At 39.1% G+C, this 26,972-nt stretch overlaps 1 protein-coding gene across 3 annotated transcripts in view; it reads right to left on the bottom strand.

Moving 5' to 3' along the window:
- PLS1 (plastin 1) overlaps positions 1-26,972 on the bottom strand; it is a 104,658-nt gene that overhangs the window by 39,059 nt on the left and 38,627 nt on the right. For all 3 annotated transcript variants that reach the window (XM_015080432.3, XM_027061683.2, XM_053221362.1), the window contains one exon: positions 3,060-3,163. In XM_015080432.3, coding sequence (XP_014935918.1) covers positions 3,060-3,129 — 70 coding nt within the window. In that variant the 5' untranslated portion in view covers positions 3,130-3,163. The remainder of the gene's footprint in view (positions 1-3,059; positions 3,164-26,972) is intronic.

The raw sequence follows: 26,972 nt of genomic DNA on the forward strand, positions 1-26,972 counted from the left end.
ATGAAAAACTCAGGTTTAGCAGAACACCCATCCAGACTTTAACCTCACAGAATTTACAAAATGGATCTGCAGGCCCCACATTCTCTATAAAATATGTGCATCATATTAAATACACATAAGGTATCTCTGTTCTACATTTCACTTGGTGCCACTTCTGTTTCATTTGTTAATAATTCATTGCTTCTTCATTATGTATTTATGATACCATTATGTAGGCCGAATCATGTTTGATGGCGTTTTTCCATAAAGTGTTCAAGAAATAATTTCACACCTATATTTGAACTCTTGGAAGGGTTTCCAGGTGTTTTCATGTTATCGCTGAGATGCCCTTCCCTGGGTTTTCCCTAGAGACTAGATAACACTTCTTGACACAGAACAAAGGCAACACAAAACACTTCTGCCCAGAGTTGGCAACATGGCTTTGGACTGTCTGATTAGTTGCCTGGATCCACCTTGTTATATAGGCTTTCTTCGTTCATCTGGTACCAGTTGCTGTGTTTCCTGTATTTTACTTTTTCCTTTCAGTAAAAGAGCTGTCCTCACTATACTCAATTAATTACAAAGACAAAAACTTTTAGACTTACTAGTGTGCAGAACAAGTGGAAAGTTTCTAAAATAGAATCTACCAATAACCAAAATACTGCTATAATCTCAAAAGTCAGCTAATAAGCTAAACTACTGGACATTGCAATAAAAATATCACTTTCTTCGAACTTAGAGCAAAATATCATTGTTTAGTACAAGTTCAGAATTGTTTCCTATATTTTGAGATAGACAAATGTTGTTCATAGCAATATTATTTACAGTAGCAAAAAGGTAGAAACAACTCAAGATGTCCTTCAACAGATGAATGGATAAACAAAATGTGGTACAGACATAAAATAGAATGTTATTCACGATGGGGGGTTGGTATTTATTGGGTAGAGAGTTTCAGTTTAGGAAAATGAAAGAGTTCTAAAGATAGAGATAGTGGTATGGTTGCATAACAACATGAATGTACTTAATGCCACTGAACTGGACACTTAAAAATTCTTAAAATAGTAAATTTTATGTCTATTTTACCATAACTTACAAAGGAAAAAAAAAGAAAAAAAGACAAATATTTTCACCTCTCATCTCTCCCTAGAGACCCCAAAATATCCCATCTAGTAAGGTTGGATGGGCATGTCCCTCTGCCTCTGGGAAAGGTTGTTTCGTACAAATTATCAGAGGGAATAGTAGGTTCTTAAGGAACAATTTATCTGGTCAATAAAGCTAGTACATATTATGCTAGTGTTAGCACTGCCTTCATACAGAGTAAATTATCTGGCTGTCAGATTTGTTCCATCAGTGAATTATTTATTCAAAATATCATTAAATAAATATTGCAGGATTATATGTCCATGAGTCATAAAGAGTAAAGTTCATGTACTAAACAAAGAAGAGATTACTAATTCATTCATTTCTACCAAGACCTAGGCAGCACTTTTATTCAAGCTACCAAACTGCACCTATAAAATAACACCAATAGCAGACTAGGGATACATTTTTATTATTTCCTCTGTTTCAACACTCAAAATGAGCAGAATGTCCTAATAACTGCCTAATTTTTGTCTTGAAAAGACTCTGGGCACTGCATATAATACTCTATAAAATTTATTATTAAAAATAATCTTTTAGAGGCCATACCATATTCATGCAATGCTCTAATGACAAATATATTGTCCTCAAAAAAACAAAAAACAAAAACAAAAACAAAAAAACAAGATTAAGGCATTCCCTGTGAGCCTAATTCAGCCACCATGCAGACTGTATTCGGAAGGTTTGAGTTACTCTGGGGATGGCTGTGCAGGGAGAAGTGGAAGGGTCCAGAGATTTGTACAACTCACTTCACTTCATAGCAATGATGTGTAAGTTGTGAGCTTCCTGACAGCTTTACTTTTTTCTTTCTGGAGAGGCTTTCTTTTTCAAACTTCAATCTTTCTTTTCTCTTTATATTGGTCTCTAAAATTCTGTACCACATCTCATTTACATGAATTTTAGTCATGATTCACTAGGTTTGTGAGAAATCTAGGCACAAGATCAATTGTGATCATGATATGTCCACCCCAGTCTATTATCTGACCGTTTCTCACAGACTGTCTTTTTTTTTTTAACGTTTATTTATTTTTGAGAGTGAGAAAGAGTGCAAGTGGGAAAGGGGTAGAGAGAAAGAGGAAGAGACACAGAATCTGAATGTGAGCTGTCAGCACAGAGCCTGGCATGGGGCTCAAACTCACGGACGGAGAGATCATGACTTGAGCTGAAGTCAGATGCTTAACCAACTGAGCCACCCAGGTGCCCCACAGACTGCTCCTCTGTACCAGAGAAGGAGCCTACTATGGGAGGAGCAGGATTGGTGGTGTCACCATCCCAAGATCCTTTCACTGGGCTCGCCTTTCACTTGCATACATTTGCAGACTAGAGCAAAAGATATTTATCTTCTTGTTTGCCACAGGTTTCCTAGGAGCAAAAGTGCAGAAGAATTGTGATCCAAAAGAGTATGAGGGAATTTTTTTTGGAAGAAAAATACAAAGCCATCAAATGATAATGTCATAAAGACAAAACACTGAATGGCTTTAAAAAGTGAAAGAAGAAAAATAAGACACACAGCCTTTAAAAACAATATTCAGATTTTAAAATGTTCTGCGCGAAGTCAGAAAGTGTTACTGTTAGCAACAAATGTGAAGGCCAGAGTTCAGTTTATAAACAAGGAAGTGTTTCTATATTTTCTTTCTGTAATGAGGATATCATGTTAAACGTATTCAGTTACACTGTCATTCATTAACCTGGATTACTCTCAGCAAAGAAATTATCAAAGAATTCAAAGTCCAATTCTCTTAGAAATTCAAGCCAGTCTTAATTTATCTTTCAGAAAGAAAGAATCCAGTGAAACCTAGATGGGGGGGGTGGGGGGGGGGAGAAACAGGATAAAGCTAGGGGTAAATGGGTGGTAGTAAAACCAATAGAGGGTATTCCATTCCTGGAAGTCTGACATCAAGCACAATAGCAATGTCGTATTTAGTTTTTCTCAAGCATACCTATTTTATTAAATGCTTCCTGTAGCTCTTCCAGCTCTTCCCGAGAAATGGTAGTGGTACTGTTTTCCATCTTCGAAGAAAAGACTACCTTCAGGTCTTTATAGCTAGAAAAAACAATGTTATAAAAAGAACATTAGCCCTTTGAAAACATTTATCTAAGCAATACAGAATACACAGGCAGTAAAATCTCTAGAAGAAATCACCTGAGAAGTCTGCCTGACAAGGAACAAATAGGAACAGATATCCCATAACACTATTTCCCAGCATAGGTGGGCCAGACAATAAGAGAGTCCGCAGAGGGAAGGAATGGAAGGAATGCCTGTCTTTTACATCTTGTCCTTACACAGGGCATACATGTTTCCCAGTAGCCTGTACAATTTTCATTTACATTGTACCCCGCTCCTTCAGTAAAATAAACATTTCAAGTTTGAGAGAAGGGTAGCATTTATAAATGTAAAGGAAGTGGTCAGGAAGTAAAATGTTAAGACATGAATAATGTCCACAAAAAGAATAAAGTAAGCACATAATTTTTCAAACAATTTATACATTAACATTTTCACTGATCAGTTAAAAATCGTTTTAAATTGTGTGAAGTCCTCGAAGAGTGTTACGGCTCATTTGTCACTTGTATACATACTTGCTTAGGAATTTGGGGGGGGGGTTCTTCCCCAAATTTCTGTATCTTACAGTTATTCTGGGGCCTGGTTCTAATTAAAGTATAATTAAATCTTCGGGTTTTAAAAAATATACCATTGCCCACTATTTAATTTTTAATTTTTTTGAATGTTTATTTATTTTTGAGAAAGAGAGACACAGCATGAGTGGGGTAGGAGCAGAGTGAGAGGGAGACACAGAATCCAAAGCAGGGTCCAGGCTCTGAGCTGTGAGCACAGAGCCTGACACGGGGCTCGAACCCATACACCGTGAGATCATGACCTAAGCTGAAGTCCAACGCTTAACCGACTGAGCCACCCAGGTGCCCCTATTTAATTTTTAAATAAATTAAATAGTCATGAGTAACTTTTTCTTTCTTTCTTTCTTTTTTTTTTTCAACGTTTATTTATTTTTGGGACAGAGAGAGACAGAGCATGAACGGGGAAGGGGCAGAGAGAGAGGGAGACACAGAATCGGAAACAGGCTCCAGGCTCTGAGCCATCAGCCCAGAGCCTGACGCGGGGCTCGAACTCACGGACCACGAGATCGTGACCTGGCTGAAGTCGGACGCTTCACCGACTGCGCCACCCAGGCGCCCCAATGAGTAACTTTTTCAAGGTGTCAAGGTGAGAAACTCATTGCTTCATCACTAAGCTGTCATCGAACCAAACTGTGTTTCATTCTTGTCTCTAGGTCCGTGTACTCTGCATTCTCCCAAATATAATGTGGTCACAAGCCATATAAACACATAAATATGTATTTGAATAATAATACACATTAATTTATGTAATAATATATAAAGTATATATTATATACTTGTGAAATAAAAATTTGCATTTTAAAAGAAAGCTGCCTTTGTAAAATTCTTTGTAAAGTTTTGGAGGAAGAATTCTTGCTAGATCGACTCATATTTATCAGGCACATCATTTGCCAGTCCTGAAACCCTCCAGAAGGCAGTTACTAGAATTCACTTTGCAATTTTAGAAATGAGGAACACAGCATTTAACCAGCTTCCAAACACCTGGCATGGAAGGAGTCCTACCTGGATGCCTGAGACAGCTCAGAAGAGCACAGTATTTCAGAGTCATCTTGAAAGATGCAGCCCAAAGGCAGCCAGGATCACTGACCAGAGACTCACCAACAGGGCAGGTTATGTTGAATTCTATAGACAGATGTATCTTCCCATAGATTTTGTTATGTGCCATATATTTCTTCAGTAATTCCAAAACTGCTTTCCTTCTCCACTTTGTTTTTTTTAGCCCATATAATTTAAAGAACTTTCTTTCACCAATTAAAGCCTTTCTCCCCCACTCCTAATCCTCAAGGGTATCCTGACATAACAAAGTATATATTTAGAAAGTTAAGGAAGTATATTCTAAAAATGAACTTCCCAATTAGATGAAATGGGATCTGATCTTTTATCCTCCCTCAAATTTCTAACTTCCATGAACCTCTAAAAGCTTTACCAAAATTGGGGCACCCGAGTGGCTCAGTCAGTTGAGTGTCCGACTTTGGCTCAGGTCATGATCTCACGGTTTGTTGGGTTCAAGTCCCGCAGCTAGCTCTGTGCTGACAGCTCAGAGCCTGGAGCCTGCTTCCGATTCTGTGTCTCCTTCTCTCCCTCTCTCTGCCCCTCCCCACCCTCAAAAATTAAAAAAAAAAAAAATTACAAAAAATTTTTTAAAAACTTTACCAAAATTAGTCTAAGCAGCCATTTATAATTTATAGGATCTAAAACCCCAGGATCCAGAACAGTTTCAGCGAAAAGGCATTAAGAACAGCCCTTGAGACCAAGAAGATTCTGAAACCTTTCTACCAACTGTAAAGATCCCAACTGTGAGGGACCAAACCTGTTTTCACTGGCACCTTTTGGTTTCTGGGCTATTCTGTTTTCTCTCCTCCCCCTGTGGCCCTAGCCCTGGTCACCTGAGATCCTGAATTCTTGAGGTAGCCGTTGACACAGAGGAGGCAGCCTGCCCCCTAATCTATCCTCCAAAATTCCCTTTTTTCCTTACTTCCCCCTTCTCTAGTAATATAAAAAATAATGGCAAATATTTACTGAGGGCTTTCAATGGGCCTGGAGCTATGCTAATGTCATACATGAGCTTACTATGTATTGATCTGTTCTTCTATTGATTGAACAAGTGTCCTCCCTTAAATGTAAATTAGAGGGCTGCACAGGTTACCTAAGGAAGGTTTAAAAAAGAGAGAGAGAGAGAGTGAGAAAGAGAGAGAGAGAGAGAGAGAGAGAGAGAGAGAGAGAGAGAGAGAATCAACATCAAATCTGTTTCTAATGCCTCCAAACCCTTAAAATCTACATGTAGTTCAATTAGCATCCCTATTCTCTCACTGCAAGCATCACAGGTAGTTTTAAAGAAAAGACTGATGACCACTTCACACTTAAGTATAGGTGACTGATAAACCTTTACAGTGCTCATCAGATTTAAATTTTAAGGGCAAAACTTTTTTTAAGGATATGAGGGAATTTTTTTTTAAAGTTTATTTATTTTGAGAGAGAGAGTGTGCACAGCAGGGAAGGGGCAGAGAGAGAGGGAGAGAGAGAGTCCCAAGCAGGCTCCGCACTGACATTGAGGAGCCCAACATAGGGCTTGAACTCACAAACCGAGAGATCATGACCTGAGCTGAAACCAAGACTCAGATGCTTAACTGACTAAGACACCCAGGTGCCCCTTAAGGGCAAATTTATATTTTAAGGGCAAATGTCTGTTTTCTTTAGACTAACAGATGAATACATTATTAGACTATTTATGCATCAGCAAAATAAATGAACTACACCCGTTTCTTAAAAACATAGTAACTGGAAAAAGCAAAGTGCTAAGAGATACATACGGTATATGTACCAATTATTGTGAATTATAAAAACACATGTATGTACTACATATGTTGCCAAACATATATAGTAAAACTTAAAAACACACGGGAATGATGCAACAAATTCAGAATAGTGGTTGTCTATGGAGAAGTAGGAAAGGGGCACAGCTGGGAGCTGGCGCTGGATCCATTACATTTTTTTAAGAGAAATTTGAAGCAATTATGGCAAAATTTAACATCTGTTCAATCTGAGCATTCAGTATATGGATACTGGTTATACTGTCTCTGTACCTACTTTAAGAATTGTTTTGTTTTAAATAATTCACGAGATAATTTTTTAACTTTTAAGTTCAGATAGTAAAAAAAATAATACATAAATAAAATAATAAAGGTAACACAAGAATATGTTTTGAACAGGAGAAAATTTCCCAAAGTCCCTCAGGACATGGGGAAACATTTTTTCAAGTACTTCAATCTTGAATAGTCAAAACGGTTAATATTATTGTAGAAGAATAATTTATTGAAATATCAAATTGTGTTTCTTCTCCCCCGCCCCAGTCACACCCCTCAACTAAAGTAGTAACTACCTCTTGTCAGGCACGCTGGCAGCACAGAAAGCAAAACCAGCCTGGAATCTGCAGTTCCGAGTCCTCGGGTAGAAGCACAAACCTCCTCAGGGTTTACTGGGTGTTCTGGGAATGGGGCAGCAGGAGGAGGAAATCCCTGAGAAGCCACTAGATAAGGAAGACAGAGAGAGGGAGAAATTGTCTCCATGGGCAAACAGGGAAATCTGCAGATGCCAGCAAGGAAGACTGTGGCCACAGGGGTGGCAGAGACAGGGGCAGACAAGGTACAGGAGAATCCGTGCTGAAGGAATGCTCCGTTGTGAGTAACGGGCATTTCCCAGGCAGACACTGGGGACTGATGATCCAGGACAGAAGAGCTTCCCGCGAGCCTCTGCTCTGTTTAAGACCCCAGGACAAGAGAGGCTGAGGGGCAGATTCCAGGTGCCTGAGAAGCACTTGACTGACTCAGGCAGGATGAGCCATCACAGTCAAAATGAGAACAAACTGAGGGTTGATGGGGAGGTGGAGGAGAGGGAAAGTGGGTGATGGGCATTGAGGAGGGCACCTGTTGGGATGAACACTGGGTGTTGTATGGAAACCAATTTGACAATAAATTATATTTAATCTAAAAAAATAAATTTGCTTTAAAGAACATACACAAATGTGGTATTTCTTTCATACCTGACTTTTATGGAAAAAGCCTGTCCTTTTTTATGGAAAAAAAAATCCTCCAATTCTCTGGAGAAGTGCCTAGGCTCAGAGGTTCTGGAGCATGGCAGTATCTCTGGGAGGGGCAATACTATGGCATCCTATATCTTCCCCCTCTTCTTCATAAACTTCTCATCTCCCACCGCAATGTTCCACTTTTCTTACTATGTTCTATTTTCAGCTCCCCAGTACAAGTTTAAAGATCACAAGGTCAGTAGAATAAGTCACTATATGAAAAAAATAAGCAGCTAAGAAATATGACTAAAGAGTTTCCTTTTTAGTTTAAAGGAAACCTAGAAAATACTTTCATTTTTCTGTTTTTCCAGCAATCTTTTTTCAACCACATTTCACAACAGGGAGCGACATCATTCTGCAAAACGCAAACATTCATATTGCCTACCAAACTGTTACTTCATCAGATTTTCTCTAGTTAACTGGAATGTCTACTGACTTTCTAATATAAATATGAACTGGGAGACCATTGACTTTATTAAATATTACACACCAGCCTGACCCCTCTTTGGACAGAGAAAGCTATTAAATGGGTATGATATAATTCACATTTCTCCTGAGCATCCTTCTGCACTGAAAGAACTGAGCTCCATTTTTTTTTAATTCATTTTACAAGGGGCAGCCATGCTGGCGAACTTTCCTGATAAGTCATCAACTGGATTGCCAACAAGCCTAAACTGGCAAAATCCCAAACTGTCTTAAAAGGGTAACTGTTATAAAAATGTAACTTTATTCTCAGATAAGCAAAACCAATTGCCTAAGTGCCTGCACAATCGTAGAGACCATAATCAGCACCAGTATGAAGAGTTAAGCCAGGTATAACACATCTGTGAGGCAGTGACACTTAGTTCCAAACTAACTTATTTGTGACTTCTTTTTAAAGGGCGGCATAGCAATCTACAAAAACAAACATGACAAAAAATAATAATATACAGATATCTTTATGTTGGGGCTTTTTTCTGCTTCAGTTCCAAGGATAAACCATTTCATCAGTCCCCACACCACCTAATTCATGTGCCTTCTGCCCCCTACTCTCCATTCCATGGTCTGCCCGCCACACTCATGTTCTTACCTCCTTCCCACCTGCATTAGCATCATAGCCTGTTTTCACCTTGGCTCTTATATGTTATTCAGCTCACATGCATTAACTTATTCTTGATCATGTACTGCCTTGTGATAGTCACATTTTGTTAATCTCATTCACCTTCCTAAACTCACTGTTTGCTCTATACAGGTAAAAGATGCAGGTTTTCTGATTTTTATGTTTTCAATAGCCTTAATGTGTTACGCATGTGGGGAAAATTTACTAAAATTCACTAATGGTAATATTTCTCTTCATAGAGCAGGGAGAGTACTAGGTAAAAAAGGTGCCAAGCAGAACAGTTGTCTGTGCAAAATGTGTCACCAACAGGTGAGTGAAGAGACTGAAAGAATCTCCATACCTCAATAACCGGTTCTCTTCATTCACTCACCCACTTACTCATTATTTATTCACAACTTACAGAGCACCTGTTCACCCTACCCAGTATTAGGGGCACAAAGATGGTATTCAAAATTTTGAGCCCACTTGGCTATATATAGCAGGTGTTTTTTCTAAATCTTTCAAAAATAATTTTTGTCCATTTCCCCCAAACTCCTTTACAAAGGAGTAAATATATATATATATATGTATATATGTGAAAAAAAATATATGTGTGTATATATATATATATATATATATATATATATATATATATAAATACCCTCAATTCTTCCCTGGATGAATCTTTAAGGGCCAATGCTCTTGTGCAAACACCAGATGTCTAAATAAGGAAATCTGCTGGGCAAAGCAGAGAACAGAGAGGACTTGCCTACATCTTCTCCCCACTCACTGCCTTACTGCATGAGCCACTGCCATGGTCATCTCCATGACCAGCCACAATTATAGTGATAATACTATTGCGCATTTGTACATTTGGGCACTGAGTTTGGTGCTGACCTGAGCGTTCATTGGCTGCTAAAGTTGCCACCAAGACCTTTCTGTATCCATTCACTTAAAAGCCTCAATATGTAGCCCATAGTAAGAGAGTTTAAAATCATTTAGTCAAGTATTCAGCAAATACAATTTGAACTAAGCATGAAGGTTTAAAGATTAATAAGAATTAATTTCTTCTAGAACTATACTTTTTTAAAAAAATTTTTTTTAACGTTTATTTATTTTTGAGACAGGGAGAGACAGAGCATGAACAGGGGAGGGTCAGAGAGAGGGAGACACAGAATATGAAGCAGGCTCCAGGCTCTGAGCTGTCAGCACAGAGCCCAACGCAGGGCTAGAACTCATGGACCGCAAGATCATGACCTGAGCCGAAGTCGGCCGCCTAACCGACTGAGCCACCCAGGCGCCCCTAGAACTATACTTAATATAATGCTGATTGGGGTCAACTATAAATGCCTAAGTTTAATTAAAACTGATTTTTTGGTAAATGATATAAAGGAATATTATGATTATTTCTCTTTTCATAAACAAATTAGAATTGTCCCCTAATTTGTTTGCTGTTTAAATCTAGATTTAAAGGGACCTCTTTGAATACTATATATTATTTACTGTCAAGCTCATTGAAACTATGTGATTCTAGGTTGGAAGTTTCTGGACTAATTGCAGCCAAGGCAATAGCAGTATATAGAGCAGCAATATGAGAAGGAAGGCTAGAAGGGGGTTGTGCATGCTTGTGCACGTGCAAACCACGCTTAGTAATTTTTCAGTTGAGAAATAGGAAATTGCATTAAACGTATACACAAAAGATATAAAGTAGAGTTTACTGATCAAAGTTTAGGTCAAGACTATCCATAGAAGACTGATTGGAACCATTTGGGGATGTGAAAGAAAGGGGAAGACAGGCCCCAGTACCTTCCTGAAGTCTCAAGCTCTAAGTTCAACATTAAGTGAATAAAGCTAACTTGTAAGCTGAGGAAATTACAGGCTATCAAGTGGGAATCAGTTCTTGGGACCTGCTGATCAATGTTGTCCCATGGCCCCAAGCTCAGCAACACTTCTGCCCAGCAGCCCATGAAAAGCCTTCCTGGTTCCTGAAGTCCTGGAGGAGGACGGAGGCCCTTATATCTGACTCCCGAGACTTTAGCCTTTTCCTGATGTGTACATGATGCCAGCCAGGGCTCTGAAAGGGGAAGCCGCTGCTGAGCTACAGTGGACTGCTGCCAACAGGAATCAGGCCCAAGGTCACCACATCTGATTTTTAAAGAAAAGCCAGAAATCCATATTTTTATGTGAAATTTTGTTTTCAGTTTTTGCAAACAATGTGAATCCTTTTATAAAACACCATGTGTGTCAGATTAAAACTCTGGTCTATTAATTTTGCTTCTACACTTCCCTAATTCCATGTGACCTCACTTGGTCTCCCAAGGGAACCTGGTAGAACTATGTTTCTCTAGAAACACTGGCATAAAATTAGCTCAGTCTAAAAGCCCGAAGAACACATTTTGTCTCTTAATGTGTCAAAACCCAACCTCTGCTATGCACCACTCACCACATCCCTGCTCCCAGTAAGGGATATTTCTAAGTGTTAGCTTCTCTGAGAGAAGAGGAGCCAGCAGGTCAGGAGCCCACTAATCACAGATTCCCAGCTCAGGTAACTGGATCTGCCCATCATCCCAGGATCTTTTCCTTCTCGTTTATTATTTATATCCCACCTACTCTCCCCCACTCCCACCTCCACTTTAGGACTTCTCTGACTCTCTGAGAAAATTCACCATACTAATGTTCCCCAAATTGCTATCATATAATGTTACAATACCATCAATACTTCAAATATCATTTCCCAATGTTTTGTTTTGTTTCTTCTCCAGTAACCACTTCCCTTCTCCTGGTAACAGCACCAATGTTAGTTTTGGGGTTCCGCTCATTCCATATAATCCACATATAACAGTTGAATGAAGTTCCAGGTCCAAGCCAATCAATACATCATATTCTCTGCTGTAGGGATTTGGTTTAGGGATAGGCATGTAACACAGTTGGAGCCAATGAGACATTAAGAAAGCTTTTGTGGAACTTTCTGTAATAAGAGTCCCACAAACTCCCCTGGATCAGTTTTTCATGAAGAAGTACAGGCCAGAACAGCCACATCAATCTTGCCTCCAGAAGGGGAAGACCTGAAGCAGAGAATTAAGCCAAAACCAACATAGCAGAGAGCAGAGTCAGTGGGTGAAGAGAAAACCTGTCTGGGCAGAGTTAAGTGCTAAATCCCACTGGGCTAAAGCCTTTATGTCTTTAGTTACTTGAAACAATTTTTCTTTAAAGCCAGTTAAACTAAGTTTCTATTGCTTGCAACCAAGAGTCCAAACTGATATATGAGGAGTAATAACAGACATAGTTTACAAAAAGAAAATGTAAGGGGGGGGGGCGTCAATTCCTCAAACAATAGAAAATATTTAAACATTCCGAACTGGGAAAGAAAATTAATCATAATTATATTTTCTAAGTTTACACGTAGATAAGAAGCACAATAGTTTTAAGGTTTTTGTTGTTGTTATTGTTGTTTGGTTGACACACAATGTTACATTAGTGTCAGGTGCACAACATAGTGATTCAGCATCTCTATATGTTGTGCTGTGCTCACCACAACTGTAGCTGCCATCTGTCAACACTCAACACTATCACAGTATCATTGGTATTTGTCATAATTTGTATTTTACCACCACCACCACCACACCTGATCTCAGAAAGCTCAGTGCATTAGTGAAGTACAAAAAAGTTAGATTATGGTTGCTCCCACAGCAATCAGCAGCACTGAAGATTACATTCATAGCCTAAAGGCCTCCAGGCTTATGGCTTCTCTGCACCTTTTATCCTTCCCTTTATCCAGAAAGATTCTCGTTCCCATTTCTGTTAATTCGTTTCTAGGTAAAGATGAAAAACTCAGGGGCGCCTGGGTGGCTTAGTTGGTTAAGCTGCTGACTTCGGCTCAGGTTGTGATCTTGCACTCTGTGAGTTCGAGCCCCACGTCGGGCTCTGTGCTGACAGCTCAGAGCCTGGAGCCTGCTTTGGATTCTGTGTCTCCCTCTCTCTCTGCTGCTCCCCCACTTGTGCTCTCTCTCTCTCTCTCTCAAAAAATGAATAAACATTAAAAAAATTTTTTTAAAAAGATGACAAACTCAGTAGTAATATATTATGAGGAATGGCAGGCCTTTTTGTTGTGAGGCAGGGCAGGGCAATCCAGCTACAGTAAAAAAAACATTCAGAGTCAACAAATCATTAAAGTCAGGAAATTACTAATGCAGTGCAGGTAACGGGGCGGGTGTGGGGCGGTGGGGAGAGCAACTTACCAAACACCTGACAGTAAAAAAACAGACATCTAAGATGTTTGCAGGTTTATCCAACAGCTCACTGAAAGCAGGTACCCCCAAGTATCAAGACCCTGTAAGTTAGTTCAATTTCCAAAGGGGTACTTCATCTAAACCTCAATGGGACCCACATTATAATTTGCTGCATAGCACAGTAATGTGCTTCCAAAGTACAAAGGGAACAAGGAAGATATATGGCAGACAGGAATTCAGGAATGAATGAAGATGAAAAAACCAAAACTCTCCATCTAGTCTTTTTTAAGTTTATTTATTTATTTTTAAGTAATCTCTACACCAAGTGTGGGGCTCGAACTCATGACCCTGAGATCAAGAGTTGCATGCTCTTCCGACTGAGCCAGTGAGGCATCCCTCCATCTTGTCTTGTAATAGCATTTTTTTTTACATGATTAGTGGTCTAATGTAGTTACAGATGCTGAAAGAAAGTGGCCTGAAATAAACTTTAAGTAGGAACATTAGAAACAACAGGTTTTTAAATCAAATCTATTTGCTGCTTTTATTGTTGTTTTGGATTCCAGTTTACAATCATTCCATGAGATGTCACTATATCACTATTCAAAATTATACAAGCTGCCTAATTATTCTCTATTTTTAAATTCTAGAAGAAACCATTCCAAAAGCTGATGTCTTCCATAATTAAATTCTCTCTCTCTCTCTCTTTTTTTTTTTTTGGTTGTTGTTACTTAATACTACCATTTCCTTCTTCAGAATACAGCCTCAATAATTTTTGGCTGTAAAACTATGCCTCCAGACTCCAATCCCTCCCTGTTAACAATTCTTCTTTCCCAATCTACCCTGAGAAAGACCTCTTTCTCCCAAGGCCTCTTCCTGATTGTCCCATAACTTTCCTTCATGTCTTTTCTTGTCCTGAGAAACTCTACTCTTTCACATTCAATTCTTCATGTGCCCTCCAAGCAGAGCTCAAATTCCACCATAAATTTCTCCTTTGGCCTCATTGCGTCTCAGCACATTTACTGGAAACATCTAAGGTGCTAGGTGTTGTTCCAAATGTTGGAGGTAATCTACTGGTGACTCACATATGGAACTGGCTCTCAAAGAATTTACAATCTAGTAAGGGAGCCAATAAACCCCAGATGACAGCAATGGCAAGCACATGAGACTCCCTCACCCACTGCAGACGTCATTCACCAATCACAGCTCTTTCCCACAAGGCCTTGAGTTGCCTCAGGGTCCCCTTTTCAACATGGCCCCTGACAGAGCCCCTACCAAAGAGTCAGCCCTCAAAATGAGCTAGGATGCCACCTCCAGAACCACAATGCAAGCCAGAATGAAATAAGTAGGAAAGGAAGAATCTTCTGACAGCTTCTAGTCTTCAAAGAAGACTTTACAGAGCAGGTGCCATCTGAGCTGGACCTTGAAACAGGAAAAGGCAAAGAAAGATGAAAATTGCACTAAGGAAGAAAATTCTTAGTGGTCTCCCCACAGAGTACTCAAATAACTCCAATTTCTCAGACTTAGTATCTACATTGTATTACAGTACCTTATCACCTTGAAATTTTTAAGTTTTTGAGAGTAATGGTATATCTTCTATTTATTCTCTAATTAAAAATTTCAAGGTGGTAAAATGATACAATACAATATAAATACTTAAAAACTCCACTTTTAACCTCTTGGTGACAGTGATGGTGAGTGATCTTATTCAAAAGATGTCACTCCTCTGAAAGCCTTTTTTTAAAAAAGAAATCCACTTAATATCTTTACTAATTCTATTATTTCTAAATCCTTCCACAAAAGGGTGTTACAGTTCTTCAGTTTATTGCATATATATATATATTTTTTTTTTTTTTAAGTCAGTCCTAATGTTGAAGTTATAATACAAATTTTTAGTTCCTGGCACTATACCATGAAGCACAATGAAGATCATCTTATTTAAATAAAGCAAGCTTGTCTTTTTGCCTATTGGTAATAGCTACTTCTGACATGAAAAATAACCCCTGCCATCTCCAAAGATGCCTGCATGCTACATCTTCTAATCGGAGCAGGCCAATGCTGGCCAGCCCAAAGATTCTTTCTTTTTCCATTCAAATAGGTCAACAATTCACTCCTTATGCACCTCAGAAAACAACTTATTGTCTCACTGTAAGCCATACTCTCTAAAAAGGAATTTTCTATGATTTCCAAGACTCTTGGCTTCACCTGTATCCCCTTACCTATTGACGATGGAAACATTTAATCTTCCTACCTGGTATTTGTGCCAGCTAAGGTATTGTCATTGTAAGCAACAAAGACTGGCAAAATTTGCCCAAAAAGGAACACACTGGAACACTCTGGCTCAAAGAGGAAGGGAGGGCTGAACAAGAAGCCTCTGGAAGGACAGGTGCCAGGCAGTTTTAAGGAGCTCCACAGTGGAAACTACGACGTGCCACTTTAGAGCTCTGTCTCCAGATGCCTCAACCATCACCAGCTGTGAATGACAGTCTAATCCCCAGGATGTTAGTCTGTTAGTCTGTTTGGCTCAGGCCACATGCCCAACCCTGTGCTCAGGGGGTATCAAGAAGACCTACAGCTGTAGAGAATCTCTTTGTCCTAGGTTCATTTGCCTTCTGCACAGGCTCTGTGTTTGCATGACGCAAAAAAAGCAAGGTTTAATTCTGACTCCCAAGCAAATGCAAGCACGCCATTCTAACAGTCTTCTCCTGACCTGAACTCATCCCACCAGTTAAGAACACCTGAAGGTCAAATGAACAAGACTCATAAAATCTCCCCCAAACTCTCCATCCAAGAAAACCCCACAAAACACAGCACTCATACACAACAGCAGTCCAAAAAAGGCAAGGGAGACTTCCCCTACCCCTTTGATAGTAATAAACATTCATAGGTGCTCATCATACACCAAACACTGTTCTAAGTAGTACATATATTGTCTCAATCCACACAGCAATTCCCTGAGGTTGGTAATTTTATAATTCCCATTTTACAGTTAGAGAAATTGAGGCCCAACACTTCCCAGTAAGTGGCAGAGCTCTGATCCACACCTAGGGAGTTTTCCAAGTCCAGGCCCTTAATTACGTTTCATAGTGGTGGTCTCCATACATCTCTTTCTGCCCCTATATCTCAAGTTATACACCCTGTGATTGTTCCCTATTAGAAGCTGCCCTACAACCTGGCTTTCCAGCATGGTAGCATTAGGGCAAAGTGTGGACAGTGTGATCTGTCTTGCTAAAACGTTAGAGAATGTATGGAAGGATTTAAATGTTTTGTGAGAACTGTATGAATTCTTTTACATTACATTTTTTTTCTGTCTGTACAAAAGTACCTTGTTCCTATTTTCCATGTATTATTTATTCACTGGAAATTATACATTAGGGAGGTAATTACCCAGACTGTAACCACCTATGATGCCAAATATTTCATTCAGAATAAATGCCTCAATACAAACACCAGGGAGCTGTCAGAGAAAAGGAAGCTGTGAGTCACTTTCGAGGGCTCTAGAATAATCCAGGCATTACTTCCTAGTTTATAATCCTTTCCCACCGTTTCCACCCAAGAATTTCCAAGTAAATGATTCACAGCAACAGACATTCTTGTCCAACTTGTGCCCAAGTGAGCAGAGGAGTCCTATCCAGGGTGTTTCCATGTCAGGGTTTGAGCTTTAGCCTCCAAAACACACATCAGTTTAAATGTGAAGTGTTTCACTTTTACACCAATAAATTAAAACAGTGTTGTCAGGAGCTGAAACCTGGAGGCACTTCACAACTTGCAGAAACCCTGACCCTCTTTATTAACTGACAAAGGAAGGAATTATCATATATGTGTGTTTTCAAGCACCCATAGAAATCTTTCCTAAAATCCCAAATTTCTATAAATTATGGCTAAAAAGCATTAGTGCCAGAAAATATTTTCCACAATTGCAAAGGAAGCCATATCACGAAGAATTAAAACTATCATCACGGTTTTTTTTAAGAGTACAACAGTTAACACGTCTATGGTTTTCTCATTCTTCTAACAGTCTACATGCTACCACAGAAGGATTCTACTAGCTGACCATAACAGGTTAGGGCCTTTGTTACTCATAAGAGATGGATGCTTCCACAATGCAATTAGATACCTGCCCAAGAACTATGAGGTATCTGTACCCTTTGCTTTGGAGAATGGAAGGAAGCAGTACCCACTACCAGCTCTGGAAATTTTCTCACACCAGAATCTTGGCATTAGTAAAATTAAACAGTACTTTATATTTATTGAGTATTTTATACTTTCCAAGCATCCATTTTTACCTCTTTAACTCATTATTAGACATAGTTCTCCCAACAGAGAAACTGAGACACAGTGAATTTTAATGACTTATAAAATTTATAAAATCCGGTCCACACTCCTCCAAAGATGACAGAACGGGCATCTACACTGAGGAGTAAATGCTATGCTCAGAGCTCAAGAACAAGTCTTTGGCAATTCTGGTTGAAAGTATTTACAACCAAAGAGGACCTGAAGCAAAAACCACTAACCACAAATGCAGTCAAAATTAAGACACACTGACATCAATGTTTATATGCCATGGGTTGTATAACTTTAGAAATAAAGGAAGAAATTAACAAGAGCACAACTACTATAGGAAATGTTAACTTCTGATAGTTTAATGAGTCAAAAGTAAATAAGGATATAGAAATTTGAATAATAAGTTGTAAAGGTATAATTTTTTTTTACAACTCTCACATTATAATCCTTATTTTCTTGAATTCAAACAAAGTTAGCTCTAAGGCCTACTCAATACAATCATTTGAGAAGACTAATGCTAGTTGTTATAGAAATCCCTCTCATTCTCTGGGCCAAACCAGAACCCCAGACCTTATAAGAGAAGAGGAACAATGGGGAGGACCCTTCTGTCCAGTGAGCAAGACAGATACATACCCTTCTGGGCTCACATCATCCATTCAAAAGCACTAGCATTCACACCCCCAATTACAAGCCTGGAAACAGTGAATTTTCTTCCCCAGGTCAGTCCCACTCATCTGAGACATCTCCTATGTATGCAGCCTCTCACACTGTAAGACTCAAGGTCATCTTGACTCCACTACCTTCTCCCTGCAAAAAACTGTAACTTACCACCAAATCCTACCTCCAAATTCTGGAATACCTCCTCCTCTCCACCGTCACTTGTCACTGCCTTAGTCCAGCACCCTGGTGTCTTGTCAGGGCTACTTCAGGAGGTCCAGCTCTCCCTGACTCTCCCCATCCAGTACTTGGCTCTTACACTATGCCCATCAGCTTCAACGTATTTCCCAACAGACCCAGCCTAACAAGCATTTAATGAGAAACTTTTTACTTAAGATTTTGTGGAGAGGTGGAGAAGAAAATTGACAATGCATACCATTGGACAAAACTCTGCACATTTTTCTTTAATTACCACATCTTTCCCCAAAACTCCTCTCTGGGATAACACCTCCTTCTGTGCTACAAATCCTGGACCACCCTCTTTAGGTTTCAACCTCCTTTCCTACGAGGTACTTCTTTCCTTAACCTCCATTCCAACAATTTTTCTTATGTTGAGCAATTCAACTCTTTGCTCACCTTCTGCAATTTGCACTCTTTCACCCGTCATCCTGTCACCAAACAAACCTTCCACCTAAGGATCTGATTTTCTTAGAAGATAGAATGGGAAAAGCAAATAACAAAGAAGGGCAAGTTAGCAGCCACTCTAGCTCCTAAAGACTGAGAAAAAAACTTCTAAACTGAAAAATCACTGACCTACTCAAAATACCCTTTTAAAAGAGCCACTAGGCAGACTTCAAGCTGTATTACACAGCTATAATCATCAAGACAGCATGGCACTGGCACAAAAAAAGACACTCTGGTCAATGGAACAGAATAGAGAACCCAGAAATGGACCCACAAACCTATGGCCAACTAATCTTTGACAAAGCAAGAAAGAATATCCAATGGAATAAAGACAGTCTCTTCAGCAAGTGGTGCTGGGAAAACCGGACAGCGACATGCAGAAGAATGAACCTGGACCACTATCTTACACCAGACACAAAAATAAGCTCAAAATGGATGAAAGACCTCAATGTAAGACAGGAAGCCATCAAAATCCTCGAGGAGAAAGCAGGCAAAAACCTCTTTGATCTTGGCCGCAGCAACTTCTTACTCAACACATCTCCAGAGGCAAGGGAAACAAAAGCAAACATGAACTATTGGGACCTCATCAAAATAAAAAGCTTCTGCACAGCGAAGGAAACAATCAGAAAAACCAAAAGGCAACTGACAGAATGGGAGAAGACATTTGCAAATGACATATCAGATAAAGGGTTAGTATCCAAAATCTATAAAGAACTTATCACACTCAACACCCAAAACCCAAAGAATCCAGTGAAGAAATGGACAAAAGACAGGAATAGACACTTCTCCAAAGAAGACATCCAGATGGCCAACCGACACATGAAAAAATGCTCAACATCACTCATCATCAGGGAAGTACAAATCAAAACCACAATGAGATACCACCTCACACCTGTCAGAATGGCTAACATTAACAACTCAGGCAACAACAGATGTTGGCAAGGATGCAGAGAAAGAGGATCTCTTTTGCATTGCTGGTGGGAATGCAAGCTGGTACAGTCCACTCTGGAAAACAGTATGGAGGTTCCTCAAAAAATTAAAAATAGAACCACCCTATGACCCAGCAATTGCACTACTAGGCATTTATCCAAGGGATACAGGTGTGCTGTTTCGAAGGGACACATGCACCCCCATGTTTATAGCAGCACTATCGACAATAGCCAAAGTATGGAAAGAGCCCAAATGTCCACTGATGGATGAATGGATAAAGATGTGGTATATATATATATATGTGTGTGTGTGTGTGTGTGTGTGTGTGTGTGTGTGTGTACACACAATAGAGTATTACTCAGCAATAAAAAAGAATGAAATCTTGCCATTTGCAACTATGTGGATGGAACTAGAGAGTATTATGCTAAGCGAAATTAATCAGTCAGAGAAAGACAAATAGCATATGACTTCTTTCATATGAGGACTTTAAGATATACAACAGATGAATATAAGGGAAGGAAAGCAAAAATAATACAAAAACAGGGAGGGGTACAAAACATAAGAGACTCTTAAGTATGGAAAACAAACAGAAGGTTATTGGGAGGGGTTGCAGGAGGGCGGATGGGCTAAATGGGTAAGGGGCATTAAGGAATCTACTCCTATACAGGTGTGCTGTTTTGAAGGGACACATGCACCCCCATGTTTATAGCAGCACTATCAACAATAGCCAAAGTATGGAAAGAGCCCAAATGTCCATCAATGGATGAATGGAGAAAGAAAATGTGGTATATATATACCATGGAGTATTACTCAGCAACCGAAAAGAACGAAATCTTGCCATTTGCAACTATGTGGATGGAAATGGAGGGTATTATGCTAAGTGAAATTAGTCAGTCAGAGAAAGACAAAAACCATATGACTTCACTCATATGAGGAGTTTAAGAGACAAAACAGATGAACATAAGGGAAGGGAAACAAAAATAATATAAAAACAGGGAGGGGGCAAAACAGAAGAGACTCATAAATATGGAGAACAAACTGAGGGCTACTGGAGGGGTTGTGTGAGGGGGGATGGGCTAAATGGGTAAGGGGCACTAAGGAATCTACTCCTGAAATCATTGTGGCACTATATGCTGACTAATTTGCTTGTAAATTAAAAAAAAATTTTTTTAATTAAAAAAATAAAAGGAATATACTCCTGAAATCATTGTTGCACTTTATGTAATGGACTTGGAGGTAAATTAAAAAAATAAATTTAAAAAAATGGTAACAAAATAATAAAAAATAAAACAGCCACTAGGGGTGCCTGGATGGCTCAATCGGTTGCGCGTAGGACTTCTGCTCAGGTCACGATCTCACCGTTCGTGAGTTCAAGGCCCACATCGGGTTCTGTGCTGACATCTTGGAGCCTGGAGCCTGCGTTGGATTCTGTGTCTCCTTCTCTCCTCAGCTTGCACTCCTCTCTCTCTCTCTCAAAATAAATAAGCATTAAAAAATTTGTTTAAATAAAAATAAAAGTAATGTCCTCAAAGAATATGAGAAAAAACTCACAATATATTATCAGGTTAAAAACAAAGGAGATATCAATATGTGTAATATATTCCCAACTTTGTTTAAAGTCTATATCTGCACAAAGAAAAAGAGTGGACAGCTAAAATGACAGAGGCAATATAGGTTAAGTTCCTCCTGCTGCTTCAAACACATAGAAATGTTGGATAAAATATAAATCTTTGCATTTTTTCAATATGTATGTAAGCCTGAGCAAGCAAAAGAAATCTCCTGGTACCAGAAATGAAGTGGGAAATCAAGCAAGAGCAGGTCCTAAGAAACCAATGAAACCACGTGGATCTGGCAAGCAGAAGGAACACTGCCCCATAGGAACACCTGGACTGCCTACAGCATACACCGAACTCCACCAAAGAAAAGAAAATGCTCTGAAGATGAGCTCATAGTTGTAAATCAGGTAAGAACCCATCATCACAGCAGACAGTAAAAGACTTTCAAACTGGAAATCATGAAAGAGACTTTAAGTGTGGCTGAAATATTCAGAGATAAAAGAAAGAATTCATTTATAAGCAAAACAAAAACAAAAACAAAAACAAAACAGGGCATAATTTTTTTTTTTAATTTTTAAGAGAGAGAGGGAGGGAGCATGAGCAGGAGAGAGGCAGAGAGAGAGGGAGACACAGAATCCGAAGCAGGCTCCAGCACAGAGCCTGACATGGGGCTCAAACCCATAAATTGTGAGATCATGACCTGAGCTGAAGTCAGATGCTTAATGGACTCAACCACCAGGTGCCCATAATTTTTTAAAAGAAAGAAAGAATTTTTGAACATAAAACTGGTAACGGGAGCTATCTGGGAGGAGAGGGTGGTGAGACTGAGTGATTTATTTCTATATAGTTACCTATTTTCGACAATGATCATATATTACTTTTATAATAGATTCAGAAGTGATGGAAGGAAAGAAGTAGAGATTCACATTTAACCATTCCTACATAGCAGTTAATAATTTTGAAAACTGGAGGGGATAAACTTTGATGTACTACTAGAATAAATCCAAGCTGGTATCTAGTGAAATGTCCCTATACCACAAGATATCACCCTGCCCACACTACATGCCACAGTCATACTGAGCACACCAGCAGATCCTGTACACATTAGTTCTTCCTTAATACCAACCCTCTGCACATGCCCTTTTCTAAGAATTCTCATCAGCCTTTCTACATCCTGCAGATTCCTGGTAATCATTCAGGATCCAGGTAAATACCATTTCTTGGTGAAGTCTTCCTCACCTCCCTCAGACCAAGCAGCTATGTCCCCTAGCAATGCCAAAGAAACTCATTCAACACTCTGTGGTGAATGCCAGTTTGCACACTGTATCTTCTGTTGATCCTACCTCTACCAAGGACTATGCATTCCTCCGATCATTTCTGAATATGAGTGTCCAATACCTTGCTTACCCATAGATGGTGTTTAATAAAAATTCTTTATTTGAATGCAAGTGTAGAAAATCAATAAAATACTACCAAATATATGCTCAGTAGAGTTTTTTTTTCCCCTTTGCCTCACAGAAGTGAATTAGAGTCATAGACCCTCTGTTTGCTAACATCCTCTTGAACAACTCACATCATAAATACTACTGGCCAGGTCTTTGATTTTTCTGGCCTTGTACTTATATCCTATCCCTGACATACCACGCATGTAATTACACTCATTTTATCTTCCCTATTCTGTAAAATTCTCCCAGTTGATTTTTTAAGCTTTATTTTTTATTTATTATTTTTTTAAGTAATCTCCACATCCGTCATGGAGCTCGAACTCAGAACCCCAAGATCAAGAACTGCATATTCAACCAACTGAGCCAGCCAGGTGCCCCTCCTAGCTGATTTGAATCAGTACCTTAAGTCATTTGCATGTAGCAGACACGATTATTCTAGGCTTCCTTGGGCACTAGAAATACATGTAGAAAGAATAACATAAAGGGGCGCCTGGATGGCTCAGTCACTTAAGTATCTGACTCTTGATCTCAGCTCAGGTCTGGATCTCAGCATCATGAGTTCAAGCCCTGCATTGAGCACCGCACTGGGTGAGAACCCTGCTTAAAAAAAAAAAAAAAGATAATAGATTTATTCTCTGTACTCAAAAAGTTTAAATCCATTTGTTAATTCAGTCAGTATTTACTGAGAACCAGCTATGCTCTTAGCCCAATGCTAAGAACTGTGAAAAGCATTAAGACATTTAATATCTGGTCTAGGCATTTCAGAAACTTACAAACTAGTTGGGGGAAGATGTGAGAAACACAAATAGAAAGTTAAATAGCAATGTTAGTATCATGTGTGTAAGCAATAAAATTCAGGAAAAAATGTTAAAAGATGTTAAAATGATGTTACACTCATTTTATCTTATTTTAAGATGTTATTTTTCTTTAATTTAAGATGTTATAAGAAGCGTCACAGGGTAGATGGTGTGTTCTGGACACTAAGAATTAACGGATGAGAGAGAGGCTTCTATACACCTAAGTGATTCATAAAGTGTTCCAGGGAGGACCAAGAACTGGGGGGAGAGATGCAATCTCACATATAATGGGGTGAGATTGCTCACTAGTAACTTAACTTACTGTTTTGCAATCCCCCTACCCCATACCCTCCACCATTCCACTAATAAGCCAGGTGGATTTGACGAGGATTCAGGATTTTTTTTTTATTTTATTTTTAAGTAATCTCCATACCCAGTGTGGGGCTCACACAACCCACACAACCCAAGATTAAAGGTCACGTGCTCTACCAACTGAGCCAGCCAGGTGCCCCAGGGATTCAGGACCTTAATGAAAGGACACCACATGGGCCACAGACCAACTGGTAATTCAGATATTTCAGCAGATGTTAGCAAAGAGAGACATCCACGTCCAGGGACTATACAGGAGCCTAAGTCTCATCAGAAGCCAATGTCAGAGAAACAACAGTTCTTAACTTAGCTCTTTACCCTCAAACCCATGCCATTGACACGATGAAATTTCTGAAAACTTAAATACCACCAGGGAAGAAGACCACCAAGTTTAGCCTTAGATGACTGTTTCACCCTGTATGACTAGAAAAGCATTCCACTATATGGGTACTGATAATAGAAACTGTATTGTACAAAAATAAAGATATTTTATTCACACCTAAATTTTTAGGCCTGAGAATTCATCCTTGTTACAGAGGCTTAAAAAAATCCAATCTATTTGACAAAGCAGGAACGAATATCCATTGGAAAAAAAAAACAGTCTCTTCAACAAATGCTGTTGGGAAAACTGGTCAGCTACATGCAAAAAAATGAAACTGGACCACTTTCTTATACCAATGGATTAAAGACCTAAATGGGAGACTTAAAACCATAAAAATCCAAGAGAACACAGGCAGGAACTTCTCAGACATCAACCATCGCAACATTGTTCTAAATAGGTACCCCTTAAGCAAGGGAAATTAAAGCAAAAATAAACTATTGAGGCTAAATCAAAATAAAAAACTTGTGCACAGCAAAAGGAACAATAAACAAAACTAAAAGGCAACCTATGGAATGGTTGCAAGATATTTGCAAATGGCATATCTGATAATGGGTTAGTATCCAAAATATATAAAGAACTGATACAAGTCCACACCCAAAACAACAAATAATCCAATTAAAAAATGGGCAGAAGACATGAATAGACATTTCTCCAAAGAAGATATCCAGATGGTCAACAGACACATGAAAAGATGCTCAATATCACTCATCATCAGGGAAATGCAAATCAAAACTACAATATCACCTCACACCTGTCAGAATGGCTAAAATCAAAAACACAAGAAAAAGCAGGTGTTGGCGATGATGTGGAGAAAAAGGAACCCTTGTGCACCACTGATGGGAATGCATAGAGGTGCAGCCACTGTGGAAAACAGTATGGAGGTCCTCAAAAAGTTAAAAATAGAACTACCCTGTGATTCAGTAATGGCACCACTGGGTATTTACCCAAAAAATACAAAACTCTAAATCAAAGGCATACATGCACCCCCATTTATTGCAGCATTATTTACAATAGCCAAACTATGGAAAGAGTCCAAGTATCTGCTGATAGATGAATGGATAAAGAAGATATTGATACACACACACACACACACACAGAAATATTATTCAGCCATAAATTTCATTTTGCCATTTGCAATGATATGGATGGAGCTAGAAACTATAATGCTAAGTGAAATTAAGTCAGTCAGAGAAAGACAAATATAATATGATTTCACCTATATGTGAAATTTAAGAAACAAAACAAGTGAGAGGGGTGGGGGCAAACTAAGAAACAGACTCTTAACTATAGAAAACAAACTGTTGGTCACCAGAGGGGAGGGGATGTGGTGGGGGTGGTAGTGAAATATGTGACAGGGATTAAGGAGTATACTTGTGATGAGCACTGAGTGATGTATGAACTTGTTGAATCACTATATTGTACACCTGACACTAATACAATACTGTATGTTAACGATACTGGAATTAAAATAAATAAAACATTTTTAAAAATCTCATACAACGTAATACATCATTACATTCCAAAACGAGCCTCAAAGACACAGATGCTATGGCTGGATTTTAACAGATATACTCAACACAACACCTCAGAAGTCTTTTTAAAGCAGGTATGTTTCTGCCAGCTCTGAAATATTACTGTTGTCCCTATGTTCTAAAGAAAGTGCTCACAGACCAGTTAAGTGGGCCATGGATTGTTGAAGAGGCCAACCCTTCAAGCCAGCATTTCTGCCCTAACTCAGGGTAGCAGCCCAGCCTTCCTTCTCAGCATCCTGTGCCTTCTTGCCTTCCACTGAGCTATAAAACCTGACAAATCCAAGAATCAAGGCTGGATTTACCTCTCACTACCTATAGACTCTTGTGTACCTGACCTCTCTGGATCTGCCTCGTAATACCAGAAATAATACCTACACCCTCACAGGGTTGTCAGGATCAAGTGGAAGAGCATATGTGAAAGGCCAGGCATTACTTTATCACCTCTTTCAGGAGATTATATGCTTTAAACTACTTTTATAGTTTATAGAATAAAGAGCTGTATTCTCTTTCTAAAAATTTCAGAGTCTCAGGTGGATTGAATAGAGAGGAAGGCTGGGGGAGAGAGATCTCCTGGCTCCCATACTCACACTTGGTATGCTAATTGTACCTGATCACATCTGATGAGGCTAGCCAGCCTCTTTGGGAGCAGTGACAGCAGGGGAGTAAGAAGAGGGAAAAGAATGGAGAAAGATAAAGTTTGCATTTAAAGCAGCTCCATATTTTATATACGTAGAAATATCTGGAATGATGTTTACCCATGATAAAAAGTAATGGCACAGTGATGGGGTTTTTGAATAACCTTTAACTTTCTGCTTTGTTCTTTTCTATATTTAATTCGTGTACTAAAAATACACACATACCTGAAAACTACAGTTAATTTTTTGGACTATACCTGCATAAGCTTTTCGTAAGCATCATTCATAATAGCTAAGATGACCAAAATGCCTGTCAACCGATGAAATAACAAAATCTGATACTATCCATAGAATGGCGTATTATTCAGCAATGAGAAGGAATGTAATACAATATATGTCACAACACGAATGATCCTTGAAAATGTTCTGCCAGTAAAGGAGCATAACTTATGCATAAAACTATCGACTTTTTTTGAGAGACAGAGAGAGAGAGAGAGAGGTGAAGAGGGGAAGAGGGAAGCAGACTTAAGATCTAAAGCAGGCTTGGGGCTCCTGGGTGGCTC

Source organism: Acinonyx jubatus, chromosome C2 (genome assembly GCF_027475565.1).
Source record: "Acinonyx jubatus isolate Ajub_Pintada_27869175 chromosome C2, VMU_Ajub_asm_v1.0, whole genome shotgun sequence".
NCBI classification, from domain to species: Eukaryota; Metazoa; Chordata; class Mammalia; order Carnivora; family Felidae; genus Acinonyx; species Acinonyx jubatus.